Below are 23721 nucleotides of genomic sequence, written 5' to 3'. Positions count from 1 at the left end.
GAAACGCCGCAAAAGGTAGTCTGGCTCTGTCGCGCCAATACGCACGAGCGATAGAGATAGATATCTACGAGCGTTTCGTTTCGTGAGCGTTTGTGCCATTCGGCTACGTATACCCAGTTATTTCTGCAGTTGCAGACTTCTACTTGCAGACTTATTAAATAATAGCAAGCAATGGACATCAGAAATGTCTGGTATAGAACATCGTACTATCTTCGACAGAATTCCTAGAATAATATCCATGTAACACTGTCAACCTACCTTAGCCACATCCCCATTAACAGCCTGTTTGGCGGCCTTCTCCTCAGTCTTCACTTTGATCGGAGCCTCGATCATTTCCACATCAGCTTCCACAACCTTTTCAACTATTCTCTCCAGCAACTTTACCTCTTCTTCTTTCACCGTAACAGGCACTTCTTTAGGCGGACTTGGCTCTTTTTGTGGCTCTGGGATGCTAAGGATAACCGGGACTGGTGACGGAGTGGGTGTTACGGGAAGGTTGGTAGATACTGGAAAAGGTTTTGGTGTGGACGGTGTGAGCGCAGCCACTGGCGTTATTGAAATGGCTGAGGTTAAAGGAACAGTAAGGATTGCTGGAAGTGATGGTGGTACAGGGATAGTTGGCACGGCTGGTACAATTGGTATAGCTGGGATGATCGTCACTGGCACAGCCGGTGTTGGGTAATTTTGAGGCGTTGGAGCTACAGAGGCTGATGGCACCACTGGCACAGACTGCGATGGGTAAGTTGGAGTTAAAGAGACTGATGGCACCACAGGCACAGCCTGTGTTGGGAATGAAGGAACTATGCTCACTGATGGTGGTAAGACAACAGGAGTTGGTGGGATTGTAGATACAGTTGGTTGTAACAATACAGACGGAGCAACAGGGGCTGTTGGAACGACAGGAGCCACCACAGTTGGTAGAACTGGGGCTGGTGCTTCTGATACAACTGGCTCTGATACAGGGGTTTCAGGTATTTGGACTGAAGTCTCAGTGATTTCTGGGACCTCTATTGCCTCTTCAGGGGTGGGTTCTACATTTTCGCCAAGTGCTGCTATTGGCTCGGGGTCTGACTGCATGGCCTCAAGCTCAGCACCATTTTGTAGAGTTTCAGGTTCTTCTGTGGGATCCTCTGTGGTACTTGCTAATGATATAGTGTCTTCTTTCAGTAGATCTTCTGTAATTAAACAGAAAATTTAATATTTCCCTATCAGTCCTGCCCTGGCAAAATGGAGCTTTCCAAAGAGAAGGGTCCATGTAGCTTATGCTTCAAGTACAATAAGATCTCTTAGAGTAATTCCGATAGTGAGCAGAATTTTAACAGATTGTTACAAAACCAGATGAGAGGATGAACTCAAACTCACAGCGGGCCCGAACTGACCTCAACGGAAAATGGAAAATGCCAAGTGGCTTTTGCCATGCGGCCTACTATACTCTAACTAAATAAGGGGCTTAATAGATAGACAGATAAAATTCTGATAAAAAAGACCCCTATTTCACATAAATAAAGCATTAGGATCTTTCTGATGCCTTCAAATGTCACAGAACATGTTACTACTAGATAGAGTATGTAATAACAAGTTATCATCCTTACGTACTCTAATACAAATTTAGTATGGAAGTATGACTACTAATTTTATTTGCACACAGTCTAGAGATGGGCCGAATACGGACTTTGCCGAATACGAATATTCGGCCGAACATTCGGTTCAGCTGCTACCGAACCGAACATTCGGCCGAATATTCGGTTCCGCCATATTTTAAATCCTGGCTTGGAGTTAAAAACTTTCAATGATTGGTAATGGGTACTAAGGCTCTTATTGTTTCTATAATTTACTGCTGAAGAAAATTTTGGTTTTTGTTTCTTAAACTACGTTATTTTCACTTTTTTTACATAATTATTGTAGGTACTTATATCTTAACGCATTTTATCTTCCTTTGGTGGTTCCTTAGAATGCTGACATAGGATGTCATTATCCAATGAAAAACGAAACAACTATATACATTCGGCAATGTAACCGAACTATTCGGCCGAATACGAACATTGAAAAACTTGCCGAATACCGAATATTTACCGAATATTCAGCCCATCTCTAGCACACACATACAATTGTAACTGTACCCATGTAAAAAAATATAAAAAATGGTTGTTAGGGTTAATTAAGGTATTACATATAACATTTGCCAATATGTTTTGATTCAAATTAGTAGACTAAGGGCCAGTGGCATCAACTACGTTTGACAGGCACATTGTCAAGCAGCAGACGTCTATGGAACTTCCCATACTATAAAATTTTACGAACGTTTTAACGGTGACAGATGGTTTGATGCAACCCGCCCTAATTGTCAAGCCATGACATGAGAGCTCTGGTTACACTCTGTGCACAGTATGATATTATTGTATTATTGTACATACATACATACATACAATCACGCCTGTATCCCATAAAGGGGTAGGCAGAGCACATGAAACTACTCAAGTTTCAGTGCCACTCTTGGCAAAAAAAAGGGGTTGAAAGAAACAATAATTGTGACATAGATATTATTGTAAAAGTGTTTAACTCACTTTCTTAGGTGTTTCGGAACTTTCCTGCTACCAATATATTTAGTTTGTAATTTGCTGAACAGATTGTGAAATATGTTTTACAATATACATATTTACAGAATATTTGCCTGGCTAGATTATCAAATTAGAAAAAAACTAATTACACCCTATATGTATGTTATATAGTTTTGTTGTTTACATTTAAAACACGCCTAGAAAAGTCTTCAATGACTACAGGTTGTGAAGAGTCTACAACGACTTTTGTTCAACACTGTTTGTGATGGTGTCAGAATGTGCCAGCTACAGTGCAAATTTTTCTGTTCATATGTACCTTGTACATGAACATTAGAGCACATGGTTCAATAGAAAAATTAAAATTTTGAAAAAACCCCCGACCCCAACATAGTGGACCGATTTTCATGAAACATGGCTAAGAACACTCCCGACTCAGCTTTCAGACAAAAAAAAAACTAAATCTAAATCGGGTCATCCGTTCAGGAGCTACGATGCCACAGACAGACAGACAGACTGACAGACACGTCAAACTTATAACACCCCGTCTTTTTTGCGTCGGGGGTTAAAAACCGTTTATGGTATAGGATAAGCAAAATAAGCATTGGGGAGAAATATAGAGCAAATCTAAAATAACATTACATGAACTCCAATTGAGTACCTTTAATCTGTTGTGTCTGCAGCTTCAGTTCCTCACTTCCCAAATTCTGTTTCACACTTAAATTCTCATCTTTGGCATTCTGATCACAGCTTTCCACCGTTTTCTCAACTTCCGGCTTCTCCGGCACTAGCAGCGCCTCCGCCGTCTCGATCGCTTCCGCTTCTTCCTTGACCTTTGAGTCGTCTATCGCTAAAGGATCCACTTCATTTTCAGGCACTGTATCCACTGGAGCCACAATATCGACTCCCGTCTGTTCCTTACCAAAATCCACTATTTTCACGCTTATATCGTTCATGTTTATTTACATATTTCCAAATCGTAATGTCACAGTAACACCATGCCGCCTGGACGTTCAACTACGGAGTTAACCATTTATTGATCATAACATCGAAAACACATAGTTCCGAGAGATTACACTCTTTACGACAGTTAATACCGTTCAATTACTAGTAACGTAACATCAAAAATGTTACTAATATTTTTATTATAATGGTTGGTTAAATATCACGATACGCTAGCAAGTGTAGCCGTGAACTCACGGGTCATTGTATCGAATTCAATAATCATACGAACACTTTGTTCACGCTTTATAAAACTACACGTTTCTAATATTGAATTGCACTATATTGTTTTATATCTCCAGTGCATTAACTAATTAATTCTTATTTAGAAAAATGCCACAGTGCTATGGACGCAAATCAAATCGCATCGCAACCGCACAACTAGCATTTGTTGCCATATACATAAAAAAATACTCCTAAATATAAATCATTATTGCACAATTAAATTATAAAAATATTTTAAATATCTCTTTGAAATAAAAAAAACACCATTACACACATTAAACAAATAGATTCCATTTAAAATTTAATAAGATGACCTTTTGCACAAGATATTTAAAACTTTATTATTTATATTTTCCTTAGATATGTTGAATTTATTTGTAATGGCAATAACAGAGTAATTATAGCCGGTCGTTTCATTTTACGCAATTTACACAAGAATTCGTATGAAACACATATTTATTACATTTAGATATATTTAAAAACGACATTTTACGTAAAATCATGACTACTCAGAAGACATATCTGTAAAATAAAGTTAAATTACGATAACAATCGTAGTATAAACTTTCAAGCACGTACGTGTAACGTATTCATACGCTTTTCAGAAAAGATTTCCGGAGGAAACAGATGTAGCACTTATTTTATACAACTATTTATTTTATTAAGGTTCTACACGAAATACAACAATATTAAACTCTTATTTATTTAGTATTATGCTTCTTAAAATAATATATAATTAATGAATTATTGGTGTAATTCTCATACGTGCCAAAAACTATTTTATGTTCAAAATTGGCGCTATATACAAACCATAGAGAAGAAACTACTTGATTCAATTCACGTTCACGGCTCACGTTCGCGATAGATGATGAAATGAAAAAGCAAATGGCTACTGCATTCCGACGTACTAAAATTCCTAATAAAAAGAATCCGATGTAATTCGATGATAAATGCGCTCTTTATGATCATGATTAGCAAAATAAGGCTCTAAAGCAACTAAAGAACTAAGATACAATAATATTCCAAGCTAAAAACTTGCCAAAACTAGGAAAAATACAAAGATATTAAATCCTATCAAGTACTATTTAGAAATTTCGCTAATATATTGTTTTGTGTGTGATGCTGATTCACGTCCGTTTATGTTTAGGTAAGTCTTTGTGTTATTATGTTTATATTTTTGCATGTGTGTTATGGTGTTTTTAATTTTATTGGTGTCCACTTACGGAAATTGCAAGTGGTCCTATCTCCAGTCATATATTTTTTAGCTAAATACATGTTAACTAGTATTACCTAGTTTACCACACAAAAACAACAGAACTTCTTTCGTGCTCGCATAACTGAGATGTGTACATTATAAATTATTAATGACTGAAGTTTCTATCGTAGTTTGTTAGTGATCAAAATTGGTTATCTCTTATCAGTGTGATGTTGACAACAGTTGAACTGAGTGCGCTGGTTGTTTCAGTTGATGTAATGTGAAGTTATTGCCCGGGCGGAGCGCCGCCCCACGGCCATGGAGCGGTACGAGAAGAGGCACAGCAAGCACCACAAGGAGAAGCACAAAAAGCGATTGCACAAAAAGCACAGGAGCTCTAGCGGTACCCATGACCAATCTTATGCAACAAGTAACTCTCACAAGCCGCTGGTGGAGTACTCGGACGTCAGCTCGGAGGCTCTGTCGGCCCCGGAGGCCGGCGAGATCGAGAGCGAGGCGAGCTCCATCAGCCGGCACATCGCCGACGACCTCGACCGGACGAGGAAGTCTCACTCGATCCGCACATTCGTCGACGACAAGACGATCTCGGTCACGACGACGAGCCGACGCATTGTAGACGAGTACGCTCTTACCCGTGATTCTTCTTCGGCAGCATCTAAGAAGAGGCGCGGCTTAGACTTTGTGGAAACGGAGTTGGAGATTGAAGATCACCGGTTTAAGAAGAAGAAAGATAAGCGGAAGAAGGAAAAAAGAAAGAAAAAGAAGAAGGACAAGCACCGCTCGAGATCTGCTAGCTTAGAAAGTGTGTCCCCGGATGATAACTTGCCTACGGCTACCCCTGGGAGACCACCAAGTCCTCCGAGATACGCTCAAGTGCCTGTGAGCGAATGGGAAAAGGCCTCATCTCCGTTACAAAATGGGTCCTGCTCACCAGTATCTCCATCAACTCCACCACCACTGGTCAGGGAGGTCCGTCGAGATCCGTCACCAAGGCTACGCCCTCCAATCATAGCAGAACCCTTACATCCATTGCCTTATTCTCCCAGAGAGAGATCCCCGCTAATGAGGTGAGTAACAGTTTTTAATAATGCATAATACCTATTGATATTCTGTTTGCATGATTTTATTTCCAATAGTAGGACACAAGTCTCAAAGCCTATGAATGAAATTGAAATTCATGTTCACTAAATTATTTCATGAGATGTTGGTTGTCAAGTTTTGTTGTTTTTTTATTCAATAACAAGTCACAAATGCCAGCAATTAATATTTATTTGGGCGTATAAAAATTGATAGGTAGTTTAGAAATGAAACTAACCTACAAATTTACTTCATCATTCCTTTAATTTTATTTCATCTAAACGATTACACATCAAGCTTTTTTGCCGACTTTTCAAGCAGGGTCACTAACTCACTACCTACCCAGATGCTCTATTACTCCAGACCAGTTGGTTGTAAATTAATTTACTAGTTTGTAATATCTTTACTACAAAGTTTTTTGTAGTACAGCCTAAATCAAACTTGATCTCAATTGTTTATCTAATCAGAAAAGGTTAAAAGTTGACCCAGAATTCCCTTTCTTGCCTGTCATGCAAAAGTAATTATATTTTATGGCAGTTTTTATAAATGCAACCACTAAGGCAATGAAATTCTTGGTGCTTGGCGTCAGGCTGGGAGGGATGTAGGGGGAAGCGAGCCGGGGCCTATGCCCCAGGCGCCAAGTCCAAGAGGGGCGACAAATTCATCGTCACATTTATTATTTTTAGCCCCCCCCCCTTGAAATAAGTCTAAATCCTGCTTTGCTTGACATCCTTTATTTAAAAAACACACGTAGTTTCAAGTGTACTTATAAGAACTTCCTAGGTGGAAAATTATGATTCTCACCAATCTCAAAAGTCTACTTGATTGTCATAAAACATTTACATTTCAATTGTTATTTTTGAATAATGTAACCTTTTTTTATAATGTGTTTTCTCTTTCATGCAGCCATATTGATACAAGGTAAATTATCATGCTCATAATTTAGGTTTTAACGTTTTATTTATTCACAACTGTTATTTATTGATAATTCTATAGGTAAGAACAGTTGTGGTTGCATACACAATGTACCTACTTATATTTTATGAATGGAGAGTTATTTCTATTGCAAAAATGATCTTATAAGTTGTTTCAAACCATTATTCTTCTTTAAATTCACACATGAAACATGATTGCGACATTCATGGTGAAGTAAACCTTAACAGATGGAACAAAGGTTGATATTGGGCTGTAGCCGCGTGCTTCAGTTCAGGTTATAATTAATACATTAATTGATTATTCATTAATTACTACTTACTTTACCTTGTGTCTAATCTATTCACACAACTCTTGTTACCTATAGCATAATTATTTTTATTTATTATGCGATGTCTATGCTAAACCTGCCGGTAAGGCCCACATCGAACGACGAATTTTCTCAGTGAGGAAATAGGCTAGTTTCCTACTAGTCAAATCAGCTTCTTTTTAAGAACTGTCAAAACGATTTGCTAATATGGAATTACTATGAGATACTGAGGAGTGACGTCACGGTCAATTCAATACTTTATATCTTTCTCTTTGACTTATTAAATAGAAATTATGTTTAAACATAACTACTGTCTATATTTTTCTTCTAATGCTGTGGTGCTTTATTTCGTGCACTACATACAATATTTTATTTCAAGTATAGGAAACTAGCCTATTGCCGCGCGAGGCACTATTGTATGAAAGGCTATTTAATCGCGTGACTTGTTCTTTGGGGGCCTGTCTTATCACTTCTAGTTGTGAATGTTGTGGTTCACTGATTATTTTACCTTTTAATCCATTAGCCTTACCTCACAAAAATAACAAACTTGTTAAACACATGGTACTTGTAATATCGCCTTAAAATTACCAGGATAAAGTATAATTTCAAAATTAAAATCTACGTTATTCACAACCTAGAGTGCGTGTGGGTTGACATGGCAACACTGATTCATGATGTTTATTTTTAAGTTTGTTGTCCTTAGTTACCGCGTAGTGCGACATTATGCAGTTTCCACATGAAACTTGCTATGTAAACTTGGTTGTTTATTCACATCTTGAGGCAATTTGTTATTTTGAAGTTTTCAATGACGAAAGTCGCATGTGAAAAATGGTAATTTTGTTTTAGATATTTTCTTTGTATTAAGTTTATCTTATTAACCTTTTCATCACAAATATCACAATTTCTCATGTCCAAAACGTGTAGGACATTTGGTATAAGCTAGCAAATGTAAATTGTACTTTTGTGAAGTGAAAATGACATCAGTACTCGTCATAATTACCTACAGTCTGCAATAAAAATATACATATATTTAAACTGCCAAAAATATGTTTACATGATTTTATTGCCTGTGCATTAAGGTCGTGTATATTTATTACGGTACCCAAGATGCCTTTAAGAATATTTATCGTATAAAAAGGTTAATATTGGTTTCTTTATCAACATTCCAAGAAAGCTATATCTTTTTCTTCTAAAAAAATACCATACTTGCCAAAAACTAAAGCTTCTAACTTACTTTCACAGGAGAAGACAGAAATCTACCACACCACACACACCAGTTGCGCCCCCGTACCATGAGACCGTCACGATAGATTCCGGCGATGAGCAGGAGTTTGAGCACAGGCGGGACTACTGGCCTGAACACAGGCCGCAGTCACCCATCATGATTATTTCTGGTAATATCCTATACAAACTTTGTTGCTAAATAAGTCAGCTATGATAATATACTCTAGAAAGTACCATTTACTCTGAGATTGTGACAGTTGATCCCAGCTTAATAATGATTTCTCATAATTTTAATTGAGTAAAAGTAAAAACAAAAACCCAAATACCTCCTACCAGTATTATTTCTTTGAATGTTCATGTGACAACAAGTTTCATAAAGCAATTTTTTACCTAACTCGTAGACCTGAGATTGACCAACTCTACGACGCCGACGACCACTTGACATTTCGGCACTTAAGTGTATATTTTTTCAGATTCCCCTGAACGGGGGATATCGCGTAGTCGAGGCGACTACAGCCCGCGGAGGCACCGACGCCGTTCACGCGGCTCGCCGCGACGTCGGCACCGCAGTCGCGACCGGGACAGACACCGGGACATCAGAGGCTCTGGCAGGTCAGTGACCTGACACCTGTTGTTTGATATATGATACTCGAGGGTATATCGCGAGGCCGCGACCACAGCCCTCGCAGACGCAGTCGTGCCAGAGACCGGCCGGCACCGAAGAAGTAATATAGACTGGCACCGCGACATCACAGGCTCCGGAAGGTCAGTGACCTCTTACATTTCTAATTGATACATTTGAGAGCAAGCTTATCGCGAATTCACCACGTACAGTCAACTAATTGGAACCCTAGGCCACTGTAGAACTATGTCAGTGACGTTATAAATCAGATTGTAAGAAATCTCTTAGCGCTTGTCATTTTGACATGGTTGTAGGGTGGCCTAGGGTTCCAATTGGTTGACTGTACAGTTGCCGCTGCGCGAGCGCGAACCAATCTCGCCGCCAGCCGCTAGTAACAGTCCGCTGCAGCCTTAGTTCTACATCCTACTCTTTTTTAAACTATAATAACATAATCATCACTAGACTTATTAATAACAATCATGAATATCATGATCGTATTTATGTTTTAGACGATCTCCATCCCGCACATCATTAAAACGACGACGTTCGTTATCGCGGGGCCGTCGGCGCGGATCGTCGCCTTCTCCACCAAGACATCGCGTCCGGCATCGAGAACCTTCGCGAGATCGACACAGGTACTTTTACTTCTTAATGGTCATAAAGTCACTCTTGCCTTGCCTGAGAAATATAGAGGACACCATGGCAATTTTCCTCATTAGGCACTGGTCCCACCGCGAGCTAGTAAACTATGAGCTATCGGCTATAAAAACGAATAAAATATAATCACTCCCGCGTAAATAAAAGAGACACGGCGATGTTTATAGTTACTCGCCCAGCGGTGAGCTATCAATATCGCCGTGTCTCTTATTCGCACGGGGGTGCTTATCTTTTGTTGGTTTTTATAGCCGATAGCTCATAGCTTACTAGCTCGCGGTGGGACCAGTGCCTTAGTCAACCTAATTTCTGCCAATAAATCGTCAAGGTGGTTTGATTATTCTAGAAACTCATGTGATTAATCTGTTACAGGCCTAAGCATGACTCGCCAAGTCCGCCGTCGGTCCTGCAGCGCAGGATAGACTTCAAAGAGAAGATCAGCGATACAAGCTTGTTCGCTGAACTTGTTAAGGACAAGCATAAGAGGGCTAAGGTAAGTATTTTATCGGTTCTCGGGTTGTTATGTACTTCTTTCCTGTAGGAAACAATATTTGAAAAATTTTAGTAGTATAATAGTACAGTCAGCTGCAGAGAAAAGTACCCTTGCATACAAATTTGTATGCAGGGGGTCTACTTTTCTCTGCAGTTTACTGTAAATTACGATACAAGTGCGAAAAATTATAAGGATGTTCGAAACGAGTGGCGATAAATTAAAATGCGACCGAAGGGAGTGTTTTAAATCGACACGAGTTACGACCTTCCTTTTTTACGCACTTGTATCGTAATGTACTATTTCATATTATAGTTGTTTAACGGTAACGCTTGCCATGATTAGATTTTATATGGTCATTGGCTTTCTATATCATAATCAAAATCACATTCAAAACACTTTTCTGTTACCTTTGTTGGGTTAGTAAAAAAATAGATCCATTAAGGTCACAGGTAATTAAAACACATTTTTTGTACAGAAACTACAAGAGATCCTAGACCAAAAGGAGGAGGAGTCCCAAGGCGCGATCTCCACCACAACCTCCATCAACAACCCCGAGATCCTCACCATCGACGAGCTCTCCAACGCCACATACGACAGCGCCTCGCAGCTCAAGGAAAACGGAGAAGCACCGACCCCAGTTCCACCACCGGCTAATGATAAAGAAGTTGGAGATATACCGCTGCCGGGAGCTGTTCCACCATTACCGGTGCCACCGCCAATGCAGCCTCCACCGGTGTTTGGTGCACTTACTGTTGAGAAGCCTGAGGAAACCAAGAGCAATGGAGAAGAGGTACGTTATAGTCACAGTTTTAAGTAAGTATAGGCTACAAGTCAAGCCTAGATACAAGACAGGGAGAATCGGGAAGCTCCAATTCTGTCCGTACTGACGTCGTTGACGTCTCGCTAAGTTCGAAGGTGACATGTTTTTTGCTCTCTCGATCTATGAGGAATCTTTAAAGCCAAAATATTTAAACTAGAGATGCGCTAAATATGGACTTTGCCGAATACGAATATTCGGCCGAACATTCGTTTCAGCTCTTACCGAACCGAACATTCGGCCGAGTATTCGGTTATGTCATATTTTTAAAGGGACGGTCATTAAAACTATTAAATGACTGATAATGGTTACGTATGTTACTACACTTATGTTTTTATGATTTAGTATAACTAAAACTTGTTAAAACAACTCTGAACTCTTCTCAACTCGCTACGGTTGTTTAACTTTTTTACAAAATTATTGTATTTATATTTTGACGCATAGGTAATTAGGTAAGTATCTCTTTTTAATAGTTCCTTAGAAAGCTATCTACTAAAGTAGGAGCTTATTGTCTAATGGAATACGTAAGATCTTCATTAGTTGTTTTCTTTGTTTATTTGGTAAATATTCGGCAATGCAACCGAATTATTCTGCCGAATACGAACATTGAAAAACTTGCCGAATATGCCGAATATTCGGCCCATGTTTAGTTTGAACAGAGTAATTATTGTCCTCGCAGGTGAGGCAGCCAACGCCCCCCGCCGCGCCCCCGGTGGCGCCGGCCGCTCCAGCGCTGCCGCCGCTGCCGAAGGTGGGCGGCAGCGTGGTGGAGGGCGTGTACGCGAGCAGCCAGCAGCCGCCGCCGCCCAAGCCCAAGTCCCTCGTCAAGCTGCCCATGCCGCCCAACACGCAGGTACCGCCACCGCCTCACTCACTCCACCGACACTGCCCAAGGTGGGCGGCAGCGTGGTGGAGGGCGTGTACGCGAGCAGCCAGCAGCCGCCGCCGCCCAAGCCCAAGTCCCTCGTCAAGCTGCCCATGCCGCCCAACACGCAGGTACCGCCACCGCCTCACTCACTCCACCGACACTGCCCAAGGTGGGCGGCAGCGTGGTGGAGGGCGTGTACGCGAGCAGCCAGCAGCCGCCGCCGCCCAAGCCCAAGTCCCTCGTCAAGCTGCCCATGCCGCCCAACACGCAGGTACCGCCACCGCCTCACTCACTCCACCGACACTGCCCAAGGTGGGCGGCAGCGTGGTGGAGGGCGTGTACGCGAGCAGCCAGCAGCCGCCGCCGCCCAAGCCCAAGTCCCTCGTCAAGCTGCCCATGCCGCCCAACACGCAGGTACCGCCACCGCCTCACTCACTCCACCGACACTGCCCAAGGTGGGCGGCAGCGTGGTGGAGGGCGTGTACGCGAGCAGCCAGCAGCCGCCGCCGCCCAAGCCCAAGTCCCTCGTCAAGCTGCCCATGCCGCCCAACACGCAGGTACCGCCACCGCCTCACTCACTCCACCGACACTGCCCAAGGTGGGCGGCAGCGTGGTGGAGGGCGTGTACGCGAGCAGCCAGCAGCCGCCGCCGCCCAAGCCCAAGTCCCTCGTCAAGCTGCCCATGCCGCCCAACACGCAGGTACCGCCACCGCCTCACTCACTCCACCGACACTGCCCAAGGTGGGCGGCAGCGTGGTGGAGGGCGTGTACGCGAGCAGCCAGCAGCCGCCGCCGCCCAAGCCCAAGTCCCTCGTCAAGCTGCCCATGCCGCCCAACACGCAGGTACCGCCACCGCCTCACTCACTCCACCGACACTGCCCAAGGTGGGCGGCAGCGTGGTGGAGGGCGTGTACGCGAGCAGCCAGCAGCCGCCGCCGCCCAAGCCCAAGTCCCTCGTCAAGCTGCCCATGCCGCCCAACACGCAGGTACCGCCACCGCCTCACTCACTCCACCGACACTGCCCAAGGTGGGCGGCAGCGTGGTGGAGGGCGTGTACGCGAGCAGCCAGCAGCCGCCGCCGCCCAAGCCCAAGTCCCTCGTCAAGCTGCCCATGCCGCCCAACACGCAGGTACCGCCACCGCCTCACTCACTCCACCGACACTGCCCAAGGTGGGCGGCAGCGTGGTGGAGGGCGTGTACGCGAGCAGCCAGCAGCCGCCGCCGCCCAAGCCCAAGTCCCTCGTCAAGCTGCCCATGCCGCCCAACACGCAGGTACCGCCACCGCCTCACTCACTCCACCGACACTGCCCAAGGTGGGCGGCAGCGTGGTGGAGGGCGTGTACGCGAGCAGCCAGCAGCCGCCGCCGCCCAAGCCCAAGTCCCTCGTCAAGCTGCCCATGCCGCCCAACACGCAGGTACCGCCACCGCCTCACTCACTCCACCGACACTGCCCAAGGTGGGCGGCAGCGTGGTGGAGGGCGTGTACGCGAGCAGCCAGCAGCCGCCGCCGCCCAAGCCCAAGTCCCTCGTCAAGCTGCCCATGCCGCCCAACACGCAGGTACCGCCACCGCCTCACTCACTCCACCGACACTGCCCAAGGTGGGCGGCAGCGTGGTGGAGGGCGTGTACGCGAGCAGCCAGCAGCCGCCGCCGCCCAAGCCCAAGTCCCTCGTCAAGCTGCCCATGCCGCCCAACACGCAGGTACCGCCACCGCCTCACTCACTCCACCGACACTGCCCAAGGTGGGCGGCAGCGTGGTGGAGGGCGTGTACGCGAGCAGCCAGCAGCCGCCGCCGCCCAAGCCCAAGTCCCTCGTCAAGCTGCCCATGCCGCCCAACACGCAGGTACCGCCACCGCCTCACTCACTCCACCGACACTGCCCAAGGTGGGCGGCAGCGTGGTGGAGGGCGTGTACGCGAGCAGCCAGCAGCCGCCGCCGCCCAAGCCCAAGTCCCTCGTCAAGCTGCCCATGCCGCCCAACACGCAGGTACCGCCACCGCCTCACTCACTCCACCGACACTGCCCAAGGTGGGCGGCAGCGTGGTGGAGGGCGTGTACGCGAGCAGCCAGCAGCCGCCGCCGCCCAAGCCCAAGTCCCTCGTCAAGCTGCCCATGCCGCCCAACACGCAGGTACCGCCACCGCCTCACTCACTCCACCGACACTGCCCAAGGTGGGCGGCAGCGTGGTGGAGGGCGTGTACGCGAGCAGCCAGCAGCCGCCGCCGCCCAAGCCCAAGTCCCTCGTCAAGCTGCCCATGCCGCCCAACACGCAGGTACCGCCACCGCCTCACTCACTCCACCGACACTGCCCAAGGTGGGCGGCAGCGTGGTGGAGGGCGTGTACGCGAGCAGCCAGCAGCCGCCGCCGCCCAAGCCCAAGTCCCTCGTCAAGCTGCCCATGCCGCCCAACACGCAGGTACCGCCACCGCCTCACTCACTCCACCGACACTGCCCAAGGTGGGCGGCAGCGTGGTGGAGGGCGTGTACGCGAGCAGCCAGCAGCCGCCGCCGCCCAAGCCCAAGTCCCTCGTCAAGCTGCCCATGCCGCCCAACACGCAGGTACCGCCACCGCCTCACTCACTCCACCGACACTGCCCAAGGTGGGCGGCAGCGTGGTGGAGGGCGTGTACGCGAGCAGCCAGCAGCCGCCGCCGCCCAAGCCCAAGTCCCTCGTCAAGCTGCCCATGCCGCCCAACACGCAGGTACCGCCACCGCCTCACTCACTCCACCGACACTGCCCAAGGTGGGCGGCAGCGTGGTGGAGGGCGTGTACGCGAGCAGCCAGCAGCCGCCGCCGCCCAAGCCCAAGTCCCTCGTCAAGCTGCCCATGCCGCCCAACACGCAGGTACCGCCACCGCCTCACTCACTCCACCGACACTGCCCAAGGTGGGCGGCAGCGTGGTGGAGGGCGTGTACGCGAGCAGCCAGCAGCCGCCGCCGCCCAAGCCCAAGTCCCTCGTCAAGCTGCCCATGCCGCCCAACACGCAGGTACCGCCACCGCCTCACTCACTCCACCGACACTGCCCAAGGTGGGCGGCAGCGTGGTGGAGGGCGTGTACGCGAGCAGCCAGCAGCCGCCGCCGCCCAAGCCCAAGTCCCTCGTCAAGCTGCCCATGCCGCCCAACACGCAGGTACCGCCACCGCCTCACTCACTCCACCGACACTGCCCAAGGTGGGCGGCAGCGTGGTGGAGGGCGTGTACGCGAGCAGCCAGCAGCCGCCGCCGCCCAAGCCCAAGTCCCTCGTCAAGCTGCCCATGCCGCCCAACACGCAGGTACCGCCACCGCCTCACTCACTCCACCGACACTGCCCTACCCAGTACCCACGCCACCTACCCTGGTAGCAGCCCCTGCGGTATCCAACAAAAATTAGAACGCCCCTGAAAGTCACAATTTTTTTTAAATTTCACTGTAGTGACGCTACGCTCGCACACTAGATTGCCTGCAAAATCGATGCAGAGTTAAACGAAAGAACGAACTGAAATGTTTTGAAATTGACTACACATATCTAGTTTTCTTTGTATAGTCTATCCTCGGTCCTTATGTTGAATTGGTTAAATATTTCCGTTCAAAATGATTCTCGTTATATAGAGCTTAATATGATATAATGTAATCCAAATTAAGTTTAAGGCTAGGATAATTCTACCGGTTTACAGACTTTCTCTTCTAACGTTTCTTAATTTTACCTAATTTTAATATTTTTCAGGTTGATGACCTAAAGACGCTGGCGAACGAGAGTCCGCTCAGCACGCCATCGCCCAGCCCGGTCAAGAAGCCTGAAAAGCCTAAGAAGACTGGAATCATGAACTTGCCAATGCCACCTGGTAAGAAATAATTCTGTATTTGATTTTATCATCTCTCCTTTTTAACCCCCGACTCGAAAACACCCCATGGTGTTATAGATCAACCATAAGGTTGTACAAGAGTTTTTGAAGATACTTGTTTTTACAAGAATGAGTACTACTTGATCGTACATTAAACCACCTAATGTTGGTAATTGAAATCGAGATCAAAAACGTTAACAAACAAATGTCAACGTCAGGTTTGCTTGTACTGAATCCGACTGAAATAGCATGACACGTTTGTACTTTTCCGGGACACATTATTCGCTGCATCTGTACATGGTAAACGAAACCTTATAATAATATGATTACGTTGTTTGTCCAGTGATCCCCGGCTCCGAGGAGCTGAGCGGCGACGAGCTGGACGGCAGCACGCCTCCGCCCGCCGCCAGCGACCAGTACTCGCACGTCTTCAACTCCAGGAAGGGCAAGGAGAATGTACGTATACGTACACTTTGTGATATCGTTAACTAACAAACAACTCATTCAATACCATCTCAAGGTGGCCATAGTATGTAGGGTTTTGAAAACTGTTCTGATAATTAGTCAGTTTTGCTTGTCACAACTTGCGCTCGCGCACGAGTCGATACATCAAACGCGATTTCAAGTATGAACTCGCGGGCGAGAATGCAAGGTGTGCTAGACCGCCAGATGATGTGACTCGTAGTGTATATGTTGCCTAAGGCAGCTAGAAAATGAAAGAATTAATTATTTTTTGTAATATTTCAGTCGTTGTCGAAACTAAAAAGGCCGCGGATTCTGAAACGGCGCGGGTCCAAAGTGGTTCCCGTCGCCACGCCCACGCACCATGCCAAAGACTGGGGCGAAAAGTGTGTCGATGGCTTCCAGGTCTGTACAATCTTCGTTGTCTAATACAAGTCTAATATTACTGAAATGAGCATGTTAAATGTAAGTTAGTCACTACTGTCACTAGAAAATCTGGTAGATGAGAACTACCCAATCGTTGGCGCTATCGGTCCCTGTCGCTTAAGATTTAGACCACTATTCCCTTGGGTAAAGTAGCAGTGTTGCCACCTCTTCAAAGTATTAGTAGCTCGATTTAAGGATCAAATAAGTGTCAATAAAATTTCGATTTTAAGGTTTTGAATTAATTCTCAAAATAAGGTTGGGATTTGGCGAGAAATGCAGTCTGATTAAATGTATAATAACTCAGGTTTTTAAATGCTCAAACCTGAGTTATTATACACAAAGCAGTGTCCCATTTACAAGCCTGTCAAATCCGATGTCTGATGGCAACTTAGCGAAGTAATACAACAATATTCTATCAAATTTCAGGTGATAACCCAAATCGGCGAAGGCACGTACGGGCAAGTGTACAAAGCGCGCGACAAAAACACGAACCAGCTAGTCGCGCTTAAGAAAGTTCGCCTCGAGAATGAGAAAGAGGGCTTCCCTATCACGGCTGTTCGGGAGATTAAGATCCTCAGACAGCTCAATCATAAGAATATTGTCAATCTGAGGGAGATTGTTACTGATAAACAGGACGCCTTGGACTTTAGAAAGGTAAGCTCTTCTTGAAGTTTTAATGCCACGTCAATAGTCGGGTCCACACAGAACGAGGCAAACGTCCAATGTAGATGTGCCTCGGAAAACGCGCGCATGCCTCGGCCAAGGCACGTCTACATAGCTTGCCGCGTGAGCACATTGCCTCGTGGCGTGCCTAAATATTGTAGAGAACGACTTCGTTCACTACCAGTCGGTTCCGAACCTTCATAACAAAAGTTTATTTTTTTTTTCAGGACAAAGGCTCTTTCTACCTAGTATTTGAATACATGGACCACGATTTAATGGGTCTACTAGAGTCGAAGATGGTGGACTTCACAGAGTCTCACAACGCTAGTATTATGCGACAGCTGCTTGACGGGCTTGCGTATTGTCACAGGAAGAACTTCCTGCACAGAGATATCAAGTGCAGCAATATACTTATGAATAACAAGTTAGTACAAATCTTTACAATATTATAATCAACTTTTCAGAATTTTATGACGTTGTCCCGTGTAACAAATTTACTGGATCGCATTTAGTTTACGAATCTGTCGTTAGGCGGCGCTGTTCGGGGTGGTGAAAATGCTGAAACGCGCTATTAAATTTTTTCAGGAGATTGGAACCCTCAGACATACCAGATTCTTGCAGTTTATGAAATTCATACTAGATGGCGCTGTTCTCTTTTGTTAAATTTCTGAAACGCGCTATTTGCATTTTTCTTGACATTAGGACGCGCAGATTCATACAAACTGAATCAGATACTAGATGGCACTGTACTCTGTTTTTAGATTTGTTAGTAAGAAATTGTTACCGATATATTGAAATTTAGGTTAACGTGCCGTTGTCTCTACTTCTGAGTAGATAAATCCTGAATCGACATTACCAAGCACAGAACTAAATCAAGATAGAAGGAAAAGGTGTAATAGCGTGCGGAAAAGTTAAATAGCGAGCAACATTGTTCGCCGCGCACGACAGTCTGCTCCCGACCGCTGCCCGCGAGTGACATACAGTGAAAAATACAAAATGGGTCGGTGTTCGATAATTTAACTGTTCAAACACCACCAATAAAAGTAAGGGTATTTCATGAGTAACTATCGCGGTAACCGAAGACAATATTAAAAGCAAGGGTGTTAAGCAAAGTGTTTCCTATCATCGGTAAGTACCATTTGTCCTAAAATATATTCATTATACGCTAAAAATGTGTTAATGGTTAATTATATTTATATATTACTAAAATAAAAAAAGACCCCCGTCACCCGTTGACCACGAACGCTGTAAAGAGTTCGAAGCGTCGGGATGTATTTTAAATTCATTATACGCGATTTAATCCGTTTCCATAGTTTTATTTCATGAGTAACTATCGCGGTAACCGAAGACAATATTATATTACTAAAAGTTGTAACAAATAACATGAGAATAATGCTGTGAGTACATGGTCGATTTTATTAAAAATATTACGAAATATACCTACCTACTAAAATCTTTGTTCCTGGCCTTAGGTAAATTATATACCTACTAGTGAATTGTTTGTCATCACACGAATACAGGTATATACTTACATCATTTCACAACGAAGATGAACATCCGATATTTTTCGGCGAGCATCCCGCACGCAACCTCCACAATCGATCGAATGGGTTACGCGGCGACAACGTTCCCATCATTAAAGTACATTCGTGACGTCATAGACTCGACATAAAACGTTACACGCTCGGTTTCGCTGTTAATCGCCGAGCATTTTCCTTCTATCTTGATTTAGTTCTGTGTTACCAAGATTTGTGAAGTCTGGTTTATAATTTCGATTGTTTACTTTCCAGGGGCGAAGTGAAGCTCGGCGACTTCGGTCTAGCGCGGCTGTGGTCGGCCGAGGACCGCGCGCGACCCTACACCAACAAGGTCATCACGCTGTGGTACCGCCCGCCGGAGCTGCTGCTGGGCGAAGAGAGATACGGGCCCGCTGTCGATGTGTGGTCCATGGGCTGTATACTGGGAGAGCTGTTCCTCAAACACCCCGTGTTCCAGGTGAGGATGCCCTACACTAATTATTACGTAACGCGGGGAGTGATGTTCCGTATCCTCGTAATGCCCACCATACAAAATATTTGCTAAGAGATTTTGATTCTAGGTGTCATTTGTTCGAAAAATTGTAGAAACAAAAGAAATTCTACTTTATTTGTTTACATGAAAGTAGAAATTCCATTGCAACCAAATGTACATCTGATTGTACATTGGGCGGCAAGAGGGTATGACAATTCCTTCAATCCATTTTTTGGTACAGATAATTTAAAAACCTCGCTTTGATATACCCATTGGGCTATTGGGGCAATTTTAGTAAGGTACCAGTTTTCGACTACAAATATTTAACACGTTAAAAAATGTTGTACTACGTTAGAAACCGGTTGTTATCTAACGCTGCCCGCTTGTATGGCGACAACCCTCCCAAAGTTCACGAGAGCCTAGGGGGTGGGTTCTAGGTTGCGAAGATGTTAATTGCAAGCATTGGATAAGTTGGAGATGTGTTTTTGATTTATTACATTTGAATAATAAAGTTCTCAAACTTTTAATTTGAACTTCATTTTGCTACAATGAGCTAAGGCACTAAATAAAGTGAGGAGACAACGAGGCTTAAGAAATTTACTGAATCACCTATCCCTTAATCCCACGCTGGTCGAATATACTATGATCGATCAAGTGGCGACGGTACCGAGTATTATTTTGTCGTATATACTAAATCCCCTTATTCATAAACGTTCACTAAAGTTATCAAGCCGATAAAGTTCGTCTGTCCCTTTGATGTGATACCAATACGTCGGATCGGTGTGATAGAAAGGGACAAACGAACTTTTCCCCTCACTAGCTCGGAAACACGTGTTTTGTCCTTTAATACCAGCGGGTAAAAACGTATTTTATCCACTAGTGGGTAAAGTAATTTGACCTTGAATAAAGTCAAATTAACTGCTTTAAAATTGATAAAAGTAGGTGAATCTAGTAATAAAGATGATTTACCACCTGTGGAACTACTGAAAGCAGGGATAAACGCATTTTTTGCGTTGTAGTTTCCTCGCTATAGTGAGGGGAAAAGTTGTGTTACACTCGGGTGCAAATGTATTTTACTTCTCGTGTGTTAAAAAATTCGCACGTTCAGGATTCTATTCTCGAACCACGCGCTTCGCTCGTGGTTCAACTATAGAATCCTTTCACATGCTCGTTTTTCAATTCCACACTCGGCGTTAAAATACAACTTTGCCCCCTTGTATAACGAATAACTATTATCGGCTCGATAACTGTAATGAACGTTTATGAATCAGGGGGTAATAATTTACATTTTTTTATTTTAGGCGAACGTAGAAATGATGCAGCTCGAGATGATCTCCCGCGTGTGCGGCACGCCCGTGCCCGGCGTGTGGCCCAACGTCGTCAACCTGCCGCTGTGGCACACGCTGCGCCCCAAGCGCTTCCACAAGCGCTGCGTGCGCGACCACTTCGCCTTCATGCCCGCGCATGCACTCAGTCTACTCGACAGGATGCTGGAACTTGATCCCGACAAGAGAGTGACGGCGGAGGATGCGCTCAAGAGTCCGTGGCTGAAGAATGTAGTTCCAGACCAGTGAGTATACTTTTATTACATTCTATAAGGGATGTGTCCTATAAGGGACCAAGGGGCTGATTTTTGAGTCTCACGGCGTTCGAATTCAGAAAATTGTCACTGAAAATAATAGGCAATTCACCGTTTTCAACCGGTATTTTAGTGACAGTGAGACTCAAAAATCGGCCCCCAGTTCACCAACACGCATTGTGTTTACTGGATAAGATGTCGAAAGTAGATCCGGATATGAGAGTTACGGCGGAGGATGAAGAGCCTTTAGCAACTTTAGACTAGTGAGTATAGCAAGCAGTCTATTATCAATATTAGCCTTTACCGTAGTTTATTGTCGACAGTATTCTTCTTTTATATAATTACTATTTGCCGCAAGCGATTCCACAAGCGATGTGCGAGTTCGTTCCCATGCACACGTATCATCTTTATTGATGTAGGGAGCACGAGCTTTAGCGAATTATCCACGACCGGTTCGTTTTCGGACTCGCATAGTACGGTAGGTTCCTTAACCTTCATTATCATTGTCATTTAACCTGACCATTCGTTAGCCTTATATCATCGTAATAAGATTCACAAACAGGCATCCAATCATATCGATAGCAAAACTTGAAACTCGTAATGTGTCCAGGATGCCGGCGCCCTCGCTGCCCACGTGGCAGGACTGCCACGAGCTGTGGTCGAAGCAGCGGCGGCGCCAGCAGCGCGAGCACGAGCAGAAGCCCAAGCCCTACGGCGAGGAGGCCAAGGAGGCCTTCAAGCAGGACTCCTCCAACCACTCCGACGCCTCCTTCAAGGCCGACTACAAGGACGTGCCGCCCGCACAGCCGCCGCCGGACCAGGCTCCGCCTGTCAAATAGTATACGGAGTACTACTACGGACATTACGGATAGGACTATGGTGCTGCCTACGTCTAGGGGATCGGCCGTCATTACCCACCACACGGAGCGAAGCGTGTCGCGACCCAATTTCCAATCAAACGTGCTATATGGACGTGTCTCGGCCGAGCGACCTGTCTGACCGAGCCACGTCCAGATGTTTGCCGCGCGAGCACATTGAATCGCGACGTGCCTCGCTCTGTGTGGACCTGGCTATTCACGTTTATTTTGAGCTTTTAAGACCCATATACGGTTATGATTAGCCGGGTCTCCACAAAACGAGTCGCGAGGCGATTTCCTCGCGCGAAAAGCGTATCACGTCTACATTGGACGTTTACCGCATGAGTACGCTTCCTTGGGACGTGCCTCGATCAAGACCGAATGCGTGAAACGAATTTTTTAATCGTAATCGCTCTCGTTTTATTACATGTTAAAATTACCTTATAAGAACATTAAAATTATCTATTATACTTATTCGTTTTCGTTGCTAGAAAGAAAAGTACAGAAACTTAGTTATTGATACTCTTTCGTGAAAATTATAATATGAAATGTTCTGTCAATATGAACTGTATTCGCGAACAAGCTGGGATTTCTTACAAGCTCAATACGTATGGATGTTGCGTGATGGCCGGTCGAGGATTTAATTTATTGTGATGGTGTCTAGTGGTTCTGAATTGTGGAATCTGAAGGTTCCGTCTGTAGTGGTTGACGCTTGTGTTCATACGGTAGAACCGTTTGTGCCTGTCGGCATCTACAGGACTAGTTTAATCGGTCCCGATGTATATTCAAAATTATAACCGAGAACCAAAATTCAGTAATAAAATTAACCAAAGTATTAGTTCTGGAAAACAGAGCTGTGTATAAAAGTCGCAAATTTTGCATAAATATGTACATACTGTCTCGGAGATTCAAAGTAAGGACATTTTTGTTCTTTTACCTTTAAGCAGCAATTACACTGCGTCGTTCATCTAATGCGGTTGCGAATTTGTTTCAAACAAGTAGTATGAAACAAAGTATTTGCCGTTTAAATATAACACGCGAAATTTAAATGTATAAATCGATGAATATATCAGTTAAAAGACGTATTAATATAATTCTGTGATTGTTTTGACCGGTATCGGAATTGACCTGCGCCACGAGTCTGGGTATCGTGTAATCCTTCGTTAGATTTAATTTAGAATATTAATAAAGGTCCTTATATAATAAATTAGTTTTATTTTTGTTACAAAGGACCCTGGACCCAAATGTAGTACGCATTTATAATATATATAAGTATGTAAGTAATATGTATATTACGGCGTCATTACGCGAATTTATAGGTATACAGATTATGTAAAACAATGTTACTGTTGGAATCGCCTTCTCAGATTACTGTACATTTATCTACGGCGAGTCAGTCTGTATTTTTTTTATAAGAACTTGTAAATAGTTGTGCTTGAGTAGTCAAAATATCGTATTTAGTTGCTATTACGATGTTTCTGTTCCATTTGTATAAGGATCTTCCATGAATTGCGCGATTTGAATGAATTATTGTTGGGTGACTAAGATAAAAGTTTATAAGGATAGGTCAATTCTCAAGAGTTGGCACGAATGGAAAAAATGAGTGAATGAAAAAGTTTCGTTCATTCCGTTCTTGCAAACTCTTGTGAATTGGCCTATATCCCATGGAATATCGCGTCTATGACAATTTTGTCGAAGTAGTTTGTTATTGTTTTGATACAAATTGTGCTTGCATTTGGCAACCTGACACTTTCATTGTGTGCTTGACTTTGACTGTGTTGTATATTTTTGTATGAAGTCAATATTGTAGGACGCGTTATTATTTCACATGTAGTAGGCTGATTCTAGAGTTACGTTTTTATTTCATAGTACTTTTATTTAACTAAAATCCACAAGAAAGATTAA

The 23721-nt window shown here is 44.6% G+C and overlaps 2 protein-coding genes across 6 annotated transcripts in view; one reads left to right on the top strand and one right to left on the bottom strand.

Moving 5' to 3' along the window:
* Nucleotides 1–5227, bottom strand: part of LOC125230050 (titin-like) — a 23523-nt gene extending 18296 nt beyond the window's left edge. The window contains exons 1-3 of one of the 2 annotated variants that reach the window (XM_048135036.1): nt 5006–5227; nt 3217–3572; nt 259–1175 (exon numbers count right to left, since the gene is read on the bottom strand). In XM_048135036.1, coding sequence (XP_047990993.1) covers nt 259–1175; nt 3217–3511 — 1212 coding nt within the window. In that variant the 5' untranslated portion in view covers nt 3512–3572; nt 5006–5227. Of the gene's footprint in view, nt 1–258; nt 1176–3216; nt 3909–5005 lie in introns of those variants that run through there. The other variant, XM_048135035.1, reaches the window with a different exon arrangement.
* On the top strand, nt 4640–23721 carry LOC125230049 (cyclin-dependent kinase 12). Of its 4 annotated transcripts, XM_048135034.1 has the most exons (17): nt 4642–4929; nt 5248–6065; nt 6982–6996; nt 8561–8712; nt 9016–9154; nt 9674–9799; nt 10191–10311; nt 10787–11101; nt 11808–11981; nt 15702–15819; nt 16163–16275; nt 16567–16686; nt 17134–17361; nt 17598–17794; nt 19161–19365; nt 20682–20950; nt 21570–23721. In XM_048135034.1, exons 2-17 carry the CDS (start codon nt 5296–5298, stop codon nt 21796–21798), a joined length of 3291 nt encoding a protein of 1096 aa, XP_047990991.1. In that variant the 5' UTR covers nt 4642–4929; nt 5248–5295; the 3' UTR covers nt 21799–23721. The 4 variants fall into 4 exon arrangements, 1 of the variants encoding a protein (XP_047990991.1); XR_007177481.1 differs by lacking the exons at nt 16567–16686; nt 17134–17361; nt 17598–17794; ... (1 more) ...; nt 20682–20950; nt 21570–23721 and adding an exon at nt 12023–14555 and having other exon boundaries at nt 4640–4929; nt 5248–5380; nt 5651–6065; nt 11808–11879; nt 16163–16186; XR_007177479.1 differs by lacking the exons at nt 16567–16686; nt 17134–17361; nt 17598–17794; ... (1 more) ...; nt 20682–20950; nt 21570–23721 and adding an exon at nt 12023–14555 and having other exon boundaries at nt 4640–4929; nt 11808–11879; nt 16163–16186.

This window comes from Leguminivora glycinivorella, chromosome 10, assembly GCF_023078275.1.
Source record: "Leguminivora glycinivorella isolate SPB_JAAS2020 chromosome 10, LegGlyc_1.1, whole genome shotgun sequence".
Taxonomy (NCBI): Eukaryota; Metazoa; Arthropoda; class Insecta; order Lepidoptera; family Tortricidae; genus Leguminivora; species Leguminivora glycinivorella.
Note: the sequence above shows the minus strand (reverse complement) of the source record. Positions and strands in the feature narration are given on the sequence as shown.

Coding starts and splice junctions, on each gene's coding strand:
- LOC125230049 (XM_048135034.1), top strand. CDS start 5,296: ATGGAGCGGTACGAGAAGAGGCACAGCAAGCACCACAAGGAGAAGCAC. Junction 17,795..19,160: donor AATATACTTATGAATAACAA/GTTAGTACAAAT, acceptor TTTACTTTCCAG/GGGCGAAGTGAAGCTCGGCG. Junction 20,951..21,569: donor AAGAATGTAGTTCCAGACCA/GTGAGTATACTT, acceptor TAATGTGTCCAG/GATGCCGGCGCCCTCGCTGC.